Source organism: Corvus moneduloides, chromosome 2 (assembly GCF_009650955.1).
Source record: "Corvus moneduloides isolate bCorMon1 chromosome 2, bCorMon1.pri, whole genome shotgun sequence".
Taxonomy (NCBI): Eukaryota; Metazoa; Chordata; class Aves; order Passeriformes; family Corvidae; genus Corvus; species Corvus moneduloides.
The window spans coordinates 4,098,207-4,113,220 of NC_045477.1; the positions used below are offsets into that span (position 1 = coordinate 4,098,207).

At 37.5% G+C, this 15,014-nt stretch overlaps 1 protein-coding gene across 4 annotated transcripts in view; it reads left to right on the top strand.

Moving 5' to 3' along the window:
• The window catches only part of EPHA6 (EPH receptor A6), a 388,929-nt gene that overhangs the window by 305,740 nt on the left and 68,175 nt on the right, over window positions 1-15,014 (top strand). For 2 of the 4 annotated variants that reach the window (XM_032095757.1, XM_032095765.1), the window contains one exon: window positions 6,749-6,871. The exons of the other annotated variants lie outside the window; for them this stretch is intronic. In XM_032095757.1, coding sequence (XP_031951648.1) covers window positions 6,749-6,871 — 123 coding nt within the window. The remainder of the gene's footprint in view (window positions 1-6,748; window positions 6,872-15,014) is intronic. 4 annotated transcript variants of the gene reach the window in all.

The window sequence follows — 15,014 nt, forward strand, 5'->3', positions numbered from 1 at the left end:
AGCAGGCTCCATGAACACATTCATCTTCAGATGTCACCCATGAAAAGCTCTTCCACTCATTCAATTAAAACTGACTATAATGTCTAAACATGAAGTACAGAATAAAATCCTAATCTTTCTCTTTTTATGGAAATACCATGAAAATGGGCAGCTGAAAATTTAAAAGCCCCTGGAACTTCTTAACCATCCCATTTATCCCATCAACATTTCACATGGGAGTTTCCTACCTTAAAGGATGAAGAATTTCATGGATAGGAATGCTTAGATTTTACCCAGGATTTTTTCTTCCAAAATAACAAAAAATGGGTGATGAAAAGATGACTGAAAAGGAATTTGTGTAGCTAATTATTAATGGCTTCATAATTCCCTGAAATAATGATGTATACAAAATTAATCACAAAGGTTTTGGCTGATATTGCAGGCTTTGGTTTTTTCTGTCATAAAAACTGTAATTTTAAAGTATTTTTTTTTCCATCCGGTAATGAATGCACGATAATGAAATCCAAATGTACAGCATACAGTGCTTGTAGCAGTGTTCTGGATATTGTACATCCCTACAAATACATAAAGATTTCAGGTTCTTATTTAGCATTGTGCTAAAGCTATTTTCAGTTTAGCAGGACTGAAAAATATTTAATAGACAGCTTAAGCATACATTGTTTTATCCCATAGAAGCTCAGTATTTCCAATTACTATTCTATTAAGACTACAAAGATGATTCAACACAGAAGTTGTTATTGCTGTTAAAAGCCTTAATCATATTAATGTTGTCACACCAATCTTCCCAGCAACCAGAATTTCAGTGTGCGCTGACATTTAACACATCACAAAATAAATGCCTGTAGTGTTTGTAGAACTCTTTTCAAGCAATTCCCTCATTTTTCCCCCCCAAATCACCTGTTTGTCTAGAAGCAGCAAGGGAAATTAAATTAGATGTTGATATTCTCCCCAAATATTCTGTAACTTACATCAGTTCCTCCTTAGGAACTGTAAGCTTCTTTCAGCATTTGCTTTTTGTCCCAGAGAAGTCATAAGTAAAGCCAAAAGTTGTTATAATTGAGGTTTTCTAAAATTGTCTTGTTCTGTGTAAATATTCCTACCTCTGGATTTATTCCCATCTGCCAGTAAAGAAATGAGAGTTCAGGTTTGTAGAGAAGCATTGTCTTTCACAAGGATCTCAAGGTTAAACTCAGCTGGGTTGGAGACCTGAACAGCAGCTTTGCCCTGCCCAGTGTTTGTCTTCTCCATGTTTCCAGGCAGACCCTGTAAATTTACATCTGGAGCAGAAATTGGGCATTGATACAGAAAAGCAGGACTTTGGAAAATATATTCCCCAAGAGCTGGGCTAGGATGGTCTATTCCTCAGAAATGAGGCCAAATCACAGGAATGCTTTATTATTTCCAAACCAGTAGACTGAAGGAAATTCAGAGTTAAAATCAAACTGAAGAGTAAACCCAAAAAGCATGGAAAGACATAATCCAGACACCAGGAAAAGGCAGGCAAAGGACTCTGTGAGTTCTTGAACGTTCATGGAGGAGTGACACAGTTATTTATGGGTATGATGTCAACTACTCTGGTGGAATCTGGGGAAACAAAATGGGACCATCCCTTTGAAAATCTGCAACTGAACATGAGAGTATAAATTTTCCTCTTCACAGTATAATGCAGGTTTGATTTTACTGGTTTAGGTACCCTAGAGCAGAATTCAGCCTTCAGGAGTTTCACTGTGTTATTTGCAATGTAATGGAAATCTTCACGTGGTTCACTTGGACTTGGTGTCCTCCAGAGGTCCTTTCCAACCTCAACCATTCAGTGTTCTCTGATTTCAGTAGGGGTTAAGCACAGTAATTTCAGTCAATTCTTTTTATGCTCTAATATTTATGATGTCTGTTGCAAAATATTATTTAGTGATCTTGAAAATTAGATTTTTCCAAGACATATGAATTATTAGGGTAAAAATTTAGGCATATCTCTCTGTCACCCTTTGCTTTGCTTTCATGTGTCAAAAAGCTCTAAAATAAATTAAGAACATATTCTAAATCTCCAGATTATAGCATTGAAAAAAGTTTATGTTTCCTCAATGTACTGAAAACATGATCAAACAAATTCATCAGGGATAAAATTCTTCCCTGCTTCTGATTTTTTTTCTTTCCATTGCAAGTCAAACCTTTTGAGTGCTCTAAAAATTGTAATCTGACATCATAATTTCAAAGTTTTATAAAGCCATTCCTTATAAAAACCTTCCATATGTTCCCTCATAAAAGATTATGAAGCAATGTGCCATTCCTGATGGTCTAGGAAGGATAAATCAGTAAAATCATGTGAGAGAAAAGTTGACTGGTTTTCAGTAATTTCCATAATGGATATATTTCAAAAAATTTTGGAAGAAATGTTCTAACCCTTCTTCTAACTTCCCCAAGGAAACACGAGTAACAATAAAAACCAGGTTTTATTTTAGAATGGAAAGTGCTCATAACAGAAGTCAGTCTTCTCTCAGACATTAAGTGATAAAATTGGATAATTCCCCTATGCAGAAGCAAGAAAACTCTTTCTGCATTCTGTCCTCCATTATTTTGTTACTAAATGTTCACCCCAACCTGCATGAAAATGCAGTTTGGAGTGAAAGCAGCCAGTTGCTTCCTGCCAATCTGAATGCAGAAGCTCTTTATAGCCCTCACTTTCCCAAAGCCTTCATCTGCAGAGTGTCTGAGAACTTTCTCTTTGCTGGGTTTTACAATCCCTGCATGGAAAGCATAAACAGAACTGACTATATAGAAACCAATATCAGTGGGGCTTTTACATTAAATACACCAACTGTGCATTTTTCCTTTTTTTTCCAAACAAAATCCATGGGAAAAGAACAATAGACTAAAGTCTTCTTTGGATGTTACCAATAAAGAGATGGTACTTGTAAAAACAAATAGCAGAAGTTAATTGTGACCTCTCTAGAACTTCTCATCCCAATTTATTAAATTAAGCAGCCAAAGAGCTGCTTTGGAATTTGTAGCTGTTAGATGGTCAGAAGTACACAATTGAAGTGGTCAATTCCACCTGCAGAAAGTTTTGAAGTGCAATAAAAAAGGAAAACCAGCAATGACAAAGAACAGGGCACAGTTCTGTCCCTGGTGCAAGGCCATGAGATGTGGTCTGGGAGAAGTGGCTGTTCCTCCTGGCTGGCCGGTCTGTGACCATGCAGTGCCAATAAATGGGTGTTAATTAATGTCTGTGCTCTGGAGCTGAACTAAGCATATGGATTTCCCTTGCCCAGCCACCTACTCCTGCCCTTCTGCTCAGTGGAATAATATCCTGCTAAACCCATGCCAATTTAGGATGCTATACCAGTGATTTCCCTATCAAATTCTACAGTTTGTGGGATGATAGTCCCCCTGGAACAACAGCTAAAGGTGGAAGGCAGGCTAATTGATTCAGCACTCCCCCACTGCCTCTGAGCTCAGGCACTTAGCTGTAATTATTGTGAAACAGAAGAATTTACACTGAGTTACAAACTGGTATCACAGGACTCAGAAAGTGGTGGATACTTCATGAACTGTCAGCTATTCTGAGTATTGCCATATATTTCTACAGTTCCAATGCATTTTTCCAACTAATATTGTAACTAATGTGTTTTCCATGTAAAGCTGACACAATGTTCATCGTGTGTATGGAGTGGGGAGAGGTTGGGGTATTCTCCTCAATAAATCCATGACTGTAAACTGCTAAATAACAACTGTATTTGAGGGCACTGAAGAATCGTGGCTAAATATTCTTGTCTCCTTTTGCCAGTTTAGAATCTTGTACTAAAAGATCTCCCCAGTAGTGTGAGGGCACGCACTGCAAAAATGAGTGTTAATTTTTGCAGAAAACAGAGCTGGTGGGAAGCACGAGTCTCTGTATGATGTGCACTGACAGAATGGTATTTCTCAAGAAATCTGGTTAACTAGATGACCTCCAGGGGTCCCTTCCAACCTAAGACATTCTATGATTCTGTGTGATTCATTCAAGTATTTCATGAATGTTTATGCAAACAAGTGAATATTTGACTAAATTTCTAAACTACTGTAAATGCCCAAAGCTCTTATCAAAGTTCTGTCCATCTGGTGGTGATTGATGTGGCTTAACAAGAATTAATTTGCTTTACCTGCAGTAATGATCACCTCCCCAGTATAAAGTCATGTAATCGAGTCTCAAGCCCTGTTCACATTGTGCAGATGATAAAAAAAGCACCTGTCCATTCATTCTGGGGCTGTATTTTCATTTAAGACCATGCATGCTTTAAGATGAACGAACTTTTCACCTCTCACTTGTGTGCATTTTTTTGTTGATGGATATTGGTCAGGGCTGAATGCTACTAATTTTGTCCTTTTCAGAAGCTGTTTGTGGATTTCTAGAAGAGATTAAATGAGGTCTTGTTCTTGTAACTCTGTGTTTTGCTTAGTCAGAGACACTTCTGAGGTGACAGGAGACTGTTTGGATGGGATTGAGTTGCCTAAAATGACACTCAGTGCCTGTTCTTAAATATCCAACTGCTGCTTTGCTTCTTACTGCCGCGTTCAGAGTGGAAATCTCCTGCAGATCATGTCCTGTCTGCCACTCAGTTGGGAATGTCTCCGATTTTTTAGAGCATCTCAAATGACACAAAGCATTTACACTTAAGCAACTGAATCCTAACTTCTGAGTGTGAGAGACAAGTGTTATTTATACATATTCTTTTAGTTACTTGCGGCTTATAAAACCTCAATAATTTTAGCCCTCTAGCTCTCTTCTTAGTATTCACAGATTTACTTGCTCTAAAATTCGCTGCTCCTTGTTTCTTATTTCTGAATATGTACGATGAGTGAAATAAATTTGGGTTGTCTTCATTACTTAGCATAACAAAACAACTTATTGTAAGACTGCTAGGAAACTAGAGCTATTTGCCATTTAACAGCATTTAAATAGAGGAGAATGTCAGTGGTGAAGCTCAAGCTGTTTGGCTTTTCTGAAGGTCTGTACATATGGTGTGTGACTCAGTGGCTGGACTTTATGGTTGGTATAATTCATCTTTTGAAACAGAGAAGCAATGTTCTATTTGGGAAGTCTTCATATGTTCATTATTTAGCCTTTATGTTTTAAGATGCTGTTTAGTACCAAACATCTTGGAGTTAATGGAAAAATTTCCATTTTAAAATTGAATTTCTGTGTATTGCATTCTGTACTGTCTGTCCATGATCACTTCTGCAAATATTTTAAAGTGAAAGCCATGGAATTTGGAAACACTTTTACAGGAATGCCAAAGACTTCTCTGGAGTGTCCAGAGGGAAAACTTATCTTTAGCCATCAAATATAAAAGCACTGCATCTAGATCGCCAATTAAATTAATTCTTTTTCCACAGACTGCACCATGTCTAATTAATAAATTTAAAGGACAGATGGATTGAGGAGAAACAATAGAACTCTTGCTTGAAAATAAAAGTAAAAAACTCAAAGCTCTCTTAGGCTGCTTTAAATTCAGCAAGTGCATGTGTTTTGAGGGTAAATTTTCCCCTCTGTATTTTTATTAGTGAGAAAAAAAATCCCAACTGTTGAGGGCCATTTATTTTTCTCATTGTGTATAAAGATCAAGATGATTTTGTCTCTTCAAAGAACAAATATGAAATACCTGCAAGATGAGGAAAACAAACTTGCCGTTGCCTACATTTTTGGATGGATGCTTACTTGATGCACTTGCAAAAATACACAGATTATTCTGATTGTCAGTTTAGATTTATTGCCAGGTGGGAGAATCTTGACTCTGTGTTTTTAAGTGAGATGTGCAGAGCTGTCATTTCAGATCCATCTTTGATGCTGGCACTCACTGAGCACTAACATGAGGAAGTTGAAATGATGTCTGCAGATCTCTGTACAAAGGCTGAAAGCTGAAACAGTGGATCAAATGCTAAAGCATCTTCATTTCTCACCACTACAGTAGATATGTCACAAGTATTTGTTTTAAAAGAGGTGGATGAGCTAATCGTTGTTTCCAGGAATAAAACTGTACATCTAGGCGATGAGAAGAATATACCATTTATTAGGTTGAAAGCATAAAATGTGTTGAGCTTCTGGTGAGAGCAAAGCAGAAAAGGGCCATGTCCATGTTGCCTAAAATAAAAAGTTACAAATATATGAAAAATATATAAAAATCTTTAGGCATTATCCATACTCCTGGTTTTTGCCTGTATCAATATATTGAAAGGGGTTGGGAGATGTGGCAGAAGCTCTGACTGACATGGCTGCCTTGACGCAGAATTCAGTATTTTAGCTGCAAATTCTGGTTCCCCTTTGCCCCCTGCTTGACATGAGTTTTGTCAGGTGGCTTTAAAACACTGGTGTTAAACAGCTTTGCTGGTATAGCTTCACCTCTACTGGTCTGTCTTTGATTTGAATACAAAATTGTAACGTGCCTCTATGGTGGAGTCATTTGGAATGCATTATGAGTATCCCACGGGTGCAATTTGCTGTTGAAACACCAAATTTTTCTATTCCTTCTAGAAGTGCTGGAATTCTCCATTTGCAAACTATACAGAAAATCTTTTTCTGGTTAAAGCTGTGTATTGTATGACTTGGTTAAAAAGCAAACAAAGGCTTTTAACTGCTTTTTATGAAATCTGTTCCCATGAAACCACCGTTAACTCTGCAGAGATTTGGTTGTTCTTTCTTTAAACAGTCAGCTTCTTTTGTTAGCCAGAGAACAAGCCATTTGATTAATGATCATTTTTATTTCTTTGCAAGGATCCTTTCCGACCATTGGGGTGAAGTCTCTTTCGAGATTCCTGAGGGCGGGATTTTTAAATAGCATCCTGGCCCCACATCCAGTGGCAGGGGGTGGATCTTTACCCCCCAGCATTTCCTCTGGTAGGTATTCCAGCCTATTCCCACACATCAGTTTTTTTCCTTCATTCTCTGCCCCATCTCTCCACACATCTCAGGGAAACAAAATTTGGTGTTGATTAGACAGGGAGATCAGATGTCCCTTCTATTAGAAAGCCAACCCGAAAGGAAAAGGCAGTAACTTTGGGAATGAGCCATTTTCCTGGATCAATGTATAGGAGAGATTGTGAGGTAGACTGGTCTGTAATTAAGTGGCCAACCTAAATACTGGAAGAGAAGGCCTGGTATCCTGTAATCATCCATTTCATGAAGCATGTCCATGTGCACCAAAGAAAGAAAACTTTAAATATGACACTGTAAATCTCGGAATTTGTGTGACTCTGTGACTCTCCTCTAAAAATCTATGCTTCCTTGCTAAAACATGGAATCAAAACGAATTTGGAAAGGGAAAACTTAATTATCTATTAAATTGGTGTTTGAATCTTCTGTATGCTTTGGTAGTTGCAACTTGTATCTCATGAAAACCGCCTTTTTTTTAAAATAACTTTTATCGTGATTTGAACTCCTATAATTCTCTGAATAAGTGAGGACAGGTTAGGGGCATCCTTTCCAAGACAGGCTTATGTGTGTTATCTATTCTCTTCTGGAGCCATTAAACACCATCTTCTATCCAAAGTAATAAATGAAGAATAAATACATATAACTACAGTTAAAACTGAATCAAAGTTTCTTTCCAAACTACATATTTCTGTGCAGAACTGGATCTGTGCATGGGCTGATGTCAGGCTGGTATCTTTTCTGAACAGCCTGCATTATCTGTAGTGTTACTTAAAAGTTTTGCTTGAAATAAAAACAAAAATCTCTTTTGGTAAAAAGAGGGAGAAAATTGGAAAATTACGTAATGTTATTGACTTGCTATACAAAAGAAGCTATTGTACTTCTCTGTGCCCCATTTTATCTACTGCAATAATTCTAATTACAAGATGATTCTTACTTTCTTTTTATTTCAAGTGCTATTATTTCATTGTTTGCTTTCTTTGAACAGAAGCTTCTCAGCAGCTTTCATGTCTTTTCTTATGACTGTTTGGGTTTCTTTTGTCAACAGTTTGTGAAATACTTTCCGTATTTTTTTCTCCATGGGATATCTCAGAGTATTTAATAGCCCTTAGGTATCTGCAACCAAACAACTTTGTCAAAGAGGAAATACTCCCGGCCCCATAAAATTCTCTGTTTTGAACACAGTGTTATGTAGAGCATCCCACTGATTCTATTAAATTACAAGTGACCTCAAACTCGTGAACTGGCTTCTCAACTACCTTCCTACCTACAAGTTAATTTTGTAAGATCCTCAGGACTATTGTTTTCTGAGTGCTTGTAAAGATTTTGATCTTATGGACTTAAAACTCTTAAAAGTAGTTTGTTTAATGAAACTCATTCATAATGCCTTGCTATTAAATGTCGTTTACTAATAATTCTGATTCAATCTGATGAAACACTGAAAAAATGGAAATGCAACTACATGATGTATAGCATATATCCTAGCAAGTTAATGGAGATAAATGTTATTGTTTGATTATGTCAAAAGCAACTGAAAAAAAAATTAGCCAAGCAGTAACCCTACAGAAGAGGAAGATTGTCAGGTAGTTGAAAGCCAGTGAAGAACTGTGATAAATCCAATAGTTGAGATGTGTTCCTTTGAGAAAGAATGCATGTGGGGGGTCATGTGGTATGAAACTGCAGTGCAGGTCAGAAATTGTTGTTAACAGATGCATCCCAGTGATTTTACCCATAGTGCTGCTATTTAACTCTTCCTTTTTTAATTTATCGTATTTGCATTTATATTAAGCACGGTCTTAATTCTGAATTGCCTCTTTTTGTATCTGAGATGACCATGGGATGCCATTTCCATTTCTAAATTGCTAAAAGCAGCTTTGCTTTACATGTGAGCAAAAAAAAACAATCCCACACATTTTTGAGAGAGAAAAAAAAAGAAGACACGAAAACAAATCTTAACAAGGTAGCGCTGATCTGGGATGTAAGAGACTCAGAACTGACTCTCTTGCTGTGCATGATTCAGTGGAGGTGTTTGGGCTTATGTTGGACAGTAGCTCTCATAAGCCTAACAGAGGTACTTAGCATTTAATAACTGCAGAATTATACCCTAATCGTTTCACATATTGCTTATGTGTAAGATTTCAGTTAATTTAACTACATGGGAGACTTAAAATGCCAGCATTATTCTTCTGTTAGGGTCATTGGGAACAAAGATAATGAGATACTTTTTATTTACCGAAACCTTTAATTCAAGCTAAGTGGCAGATTCCCTTCCAAATACTCAGAAAATTTATTCCTTACTAAAGACAAAATGCTTTCTATATCTTTATATCTTTTTTTCCTACAGAATTCACCACAGATGTTTTAATGAAACACAGAACTAAACTAGAAAGCCTGCTATAAATAAGTATCTGGAAAACAGCTTGGCAGGGCAATGCAGCTGTTGGTTTCCTTTTTTCCCTTTCTACTTTAATCTCAGTAGTTGAGAGGAGTATATTTCTTTTACCATTGCACTGACAGCTGATGTTCAGTTTTGTGTAAATTGGTGTCTGCTTTTACACTGTGCAGAGATTCTCTTGTGTGAAAGATATCCTCATTTAGCCAACTTAAAGATTAATTTATGCTGTTGGGATGAGGCATTATATCTTTTTGCATAGATTGTCTTGAATGTAGGTATTTTTAAAGCCTAGACATAACTTCTAATGCAGTAGTGCTTGTATTTGATAGTTACATCAGAATTCTGTTACTGCTGTACAGCAGTTTCACCAGAAGCAAAGCTTTAAGCAGGCCTCCAGATTCTAGCCTAGATTCTTGCAAAAACAAGCCCATTTGCAGAAAATAGCTTCCTTTTGATTTAGCTATCATATATGTCACCAATTACTTCATTTCTTGTTATTCCACCTGTTAGCAATACAAATTGACATGACTTAGCTGATATAGGTCTGCACTGACAGATGGATTCACATGAGCTATAAGTACTTTTTCTCAAACGATAGCCTTGCATATATTAAATAGAATTCTTAAACCACTCCCTCATCACACTGACACTGGCACAAGCTGTGGAAGCTTCCTTCATGACACACTCACACAAACACACACATGTTGTGAAAACCCAAATTATAAATTGCCAGAGCTGCATCTCTCCCTTCATATTCCAGCTCTTCCAAACTAAACACCCTGTCTTTGCTCCACTTTGGGGAAACTCTTAGCTCACAGCCCCTGATTGAAGTGACGTGTGAAGGGTTTGTTGTGTAAATGCCCACCCGTGTTGCCTGGCAGAAGTTACAGGCAGGAAGCTTCACAGTGCGCTGCTGTCTTTGAAGAACCAGACAGATTGCTCAGCTTGCTGAGCTGCAGAGGAAAGGAGGGAAAGCAAATACCTCTCCTACTGTTCCTTTCAAGCTAAACTCCTAAGTTTTTTTCTCAACAAGAACTAGAGATGGGTGTTGGGCTCTGAGAAACTATGGAAAAGTTCCTGTTAGCCAAACCTCTCCTTCAGACTGTTCAGCATTCCAACTGCATTAGCAGGAGAGGTGGGAGAACCATCAACATTATTCTTGCCATAAACACCTCTCTGTGAACATCATCTCCCCACGAGGTCAGCAGCTGGGCCATTGCCCCCAGTTCCACTCACAGAGCCCCTCTCTGAAGCTTCTGTGAAAGTATCCTGATGGGACTTTTGTAATGAAGTGTGAGCATCAGTTATTTCCTACAACTTAATTTGCAGTGGTTAACTATCCACTCCTTGACACTGTAGGAAAAATAGAAGCAAAGAAATCTGGCTTGATGAAACAACCCACCTTTGTGAACCTCAAAAAAATTATTACATGCCAGAAATTGAGGGTGCACTTACTTTCCAGAAACTTGGAAGTGATGTAGGGTGGTTTGCTCACTGCTGTCTTCAACAAAAAGTACATTCTACATAGGATGTTCCCTCTTCAGTATTTTACTGCCTGGTTATTTACGGCTCTTTGTCTAACACGCATTGCAATGTTCACAATTATTACACAGAGCTCCTCAAAAAGCTCAGCCATAATTGTAGAGTACTAAACTAGATGATTATCAGTTTTCTTTTGCCCAAAATTAATATTTTATTACAATTTCCAAGTGCACCTGAGTGAGCCCATTATTCTTGATATTGTATAAAGTGACATTTGAAAGCAAATTGTATTGACAGACCCTCATTGAACAAAATTACTCAACAAGAACCATCAAGGAGCAATTGTACATTGTGAATTCGACTATGATTATAGTACTCCAATAATGAGAAAAGTAACTTTTTTTTTTCCCCAAGTTAATGCATTTTTCTCTACTCTAAATTCCAGCACCTACCCTGCTATATTTGTTGTTAAATGAAAACAGCTGATCCTTTCTCAGTGACTAACAAATTGATTCTTCTATTGCATATGCATTTCCTGGGATACCTGAGCCAAATGGCTCTTCCAGTTTATTCTTTCCAGCCTCAGTACTGTTTCACTGGAATGTTTCGCCTACAAACCCTACAACTAATACATAATGGCACGTATTTTCTGAGAACAGGAGTTCAAATGTAGATGGACTTTTCCATTAGGCAGGCAGGGAGTACCTCAGAACCAAAATAAGGATGAGCAGCAAGTAGCATTAATACTGAAAGAAACATATTTTGTGCTGGTCAAGTAGGGTTAAGCTTGAACTGTAAAACTGGGATTAAGCTCTGAGTGTAGGACATGATTAAATGAGGTTCTCACTCTCCACCCTTGCTAAATATCTCATTTCATGCTCAGAGGGGCATGGTAAACAACTCCAAACATTTAAATCCTAGAAGTTCACAAAAAAGTATTTGCATATGTGGTCATTTTTACACAATATTCACTACTATTGCATATTTTTAAAATCTGACTACAGAAAATGTGGAAATTTATTGTTACAAGCATGTGAGTTGAAGCAAGTTGCTGTTCCTTACTACCAGGAGCAGAAACATATGAAGAGGAGAACAGGAGGAGCCTGACAGATACACACAGAATGTATTTGTAAATAAGTTGCACACAGCTTCTCTTTGTTTCAAGATTGAGGGAAAAAAATCCAAACTCTCTTTTCAGCCAGTGGTAAAACACTGGATATAAAAGCAGAATCGGAATTGGTTCATTTTTGTGAGGTGGGAAGCAGGAGAAATAGTTACCTTGAATGATATTAAAATACTTTTGGTCTGTTTTAGGTAGGAAGCCAGTGTGCCTTTACCAAATTCAACTCGCTGAAGTAGCATTCCCAGGCCCAAATACTGAGTATGGGAATTAATCTGCCTAAATCTGGATTTTCTGGATTTTGTTTAGGTATCTTATACAGTTGGTGAAGACTAGACAATCCTGTAGAGACTCATGTGACCTCTCTGTGACACACAGTTAGGAAAATTAGGCTCTTTCCCTTGAAATGCCTTTTTCTTTCTCAGAGAAAGAAAATCAAGCTATTGCCAGCCATGGAGATGTCTCATGTTATGGGAGTTAAATTATGGGAGATTAATGCTTTTGTGTTCATTCTTCATGTGTCAGTGAGTTTATATATTTTTCTTCTTTCTTCAAGTTGTACATTCTTGTCTAAAAACCTCTGCATCCAAAGTTGGCTGCTTGGTCCATCTTCTTTGTAGCTCTTGACTTTTGTTCATGGTCAGAATCAGAACTGAAGGAAGAAGCTTGACAGTGTGTGCCTTCATGTCCTGAAGGTACAGACTCTCAAAGAGAAGTGGAAAAAACCTCAGGAGATCACAAAATTATCACAATGTTAGGTCCAGGGCATCATGTATTTGCTGGAGTCCTGACTCGTGATGTTTTGTTTTCTTAATTTTGGATTTAGCAACGCACATGTTACAACCAGAGCTTCCTTTGTGGGTTTTGGAACATTCAGGAGTGCTGATGCATGGCCTCCACTACTTCTGCACATGAGAAATGATGCCTTTCTCATAAAGGAAGAGTGGAGGATCACGAGTTTTTTATAACTCAGTGGTATCTCAGAAGGTTAGTCTTTATGTAGACTAAAGGGAAATGGGCAAAATGTGCTCAAATAGTAAATGGAAAAATACACAAAGGATATCCTGAAGTCATGTCGGAATCTTATAAACTTCACAATCAGGTATAATATGGAATAAACAACAAATGACATTTTAGAATAGGATTGAAATAATACCATAACCATGTCATTATGCTTATGAAAGCACAAAACCCTGTTTCATTGTAACCTTATATATGGTTTTTTAAAAAAATTTTGCTCCTGTTCAAATTCACGTTGTAGCTTATAGCTTCTAAATATAAAGTCCCTGCGATAATAGGTAAATTCACAACTGAGATTAAGTAGGATTTGCTTCTCGTGTCCCCTAAGAACTTGTTATGAATTGTGGCAGGCTGAATATGGAAGTGCAGAAGCCCCCAGTGCACAGATTTCACATTGTTTAAATTCCTTTACGTGCTCCGGGGTCAGCAGGGCAAGTGATCATTGATGCAGTCGGACTCTGTGGTCTCATTTTGAACCAAAGAACATCCCATGCTCTTTCCACAAGAGGATGTGGATTGCATTGAACTCTGAGGAACTTTAAGGGTGAGGTGTCATTAGATTAAGTGAAATACGCTGAATTTCAGTTACAAAATAACTGAGGTGAATTGTTTTGGTTAATCCAACTGGGCAAAAGTATCTCACTTGAACTGAATCTGAACAGAATGTGTTATCTGTTATGATTTTTTCTCTTATTCTCTGCTTCCATGCTAAAGCCAAAGTGCCAGAATTTTTAGGATTTTAAGTCACATTTCAAGCCATATAAATCTTTTCCAGAATCAGTTCTCTTAACAGGTTGGGTTTTTCCCCCAGAATATAATTAATTTAAAACAGTGGCCAAAATATTTTGTGACTTGTCTTTTGCAAATTGCCTATTCTTGTAAAGAAACTATTCTACCTTCTCCCGCCAACTTATACACTGATAAAGGCCTTCAATGCTGTGGTTTCCTCGTTTAAAATGGGATGATATAACATAGGATTGGAGATAAGATGGTCAAAAATGCAATCCTTGAGCACTGTTTGTTCTTCTGACTCATGATTTTGTCATTGCTTAAACCCTAAATGGCAGCTTTCAGAACTGGTCTGCAGTGCACCAGCTCTTGTTCTGCCCCATCTGTACTGCTGAATTCAAATAATCCCTCTCACCCTAATAAAGGCATTGGGTTTTTTTAATTTCTGCTTATAATATCCATGTAAATATAAGCAGCAGGAGTGAAACTGAACTTTGTTCATCCATATTGTCTTTGTAATGCTAATAAATATATGTAGAGAGAGATGACACAGATAAACAACCCAACAAATGGGAACCTGGAGAAATTAAATTCTTTTTATTCAAATATACAGATCTGAAAGTATAAATGCAAGGGAAAAAGTAAAATTTATGCCAGTTTTTGTATTTCTATAATGCAATTTTAGCCATTATTTCTCTCTCATCTACCCAATCTCCAAGTAGTGACAAAAAACCTATTTCTTTTGATTTTACCCTCTCCTGCATTCCACTTGCTTCTCTCATGGAAAGATAAGGATCAGAAAATAAATAATGGAAACGACACAGCTGCTTTCTCTTTACAGTTCCACTTTCCTTTCCTCAGTATCTTCCAGAATATCTTGTAGGCACACTGGGGGATTGATGTGGATTAGGGCTTGCAGGAGCAGCAGGAATGCTCAAATTTCTGTTGTCCAAAGCACATTCTCCCTTTGTGAGGAACCAGGAGAACCACTTGCAGTGCTGGCTGCAGTGAGAGGGGAGGGCCAGGAGATTTGAGAAGGTATTTTATATATACAGACTTTTCCTGGCTTCCAAAACACACCAACAGGCATAAATTCTTGCCAGTGGGTCACAGAGTAGCAAGTGGAAAAGCATTTAATGTATAATTACAGGAAAACAGCTCAGAGAGCAGTGTTTCCAGATTGTGTTGATACAATAAATCTTCTTCAGCTGGCAGTGATAGCTGTGTGGCCATACCTTACTAACAACTAACCAGCACTTTGTGGTTATTCATGTATTTTGTATTGTTATTAATTGATTTTGCAGAAGTATCTTCCCCTGACTAAACTAACTTAACTAACGGGAAATGGTATATAGACATGAGAA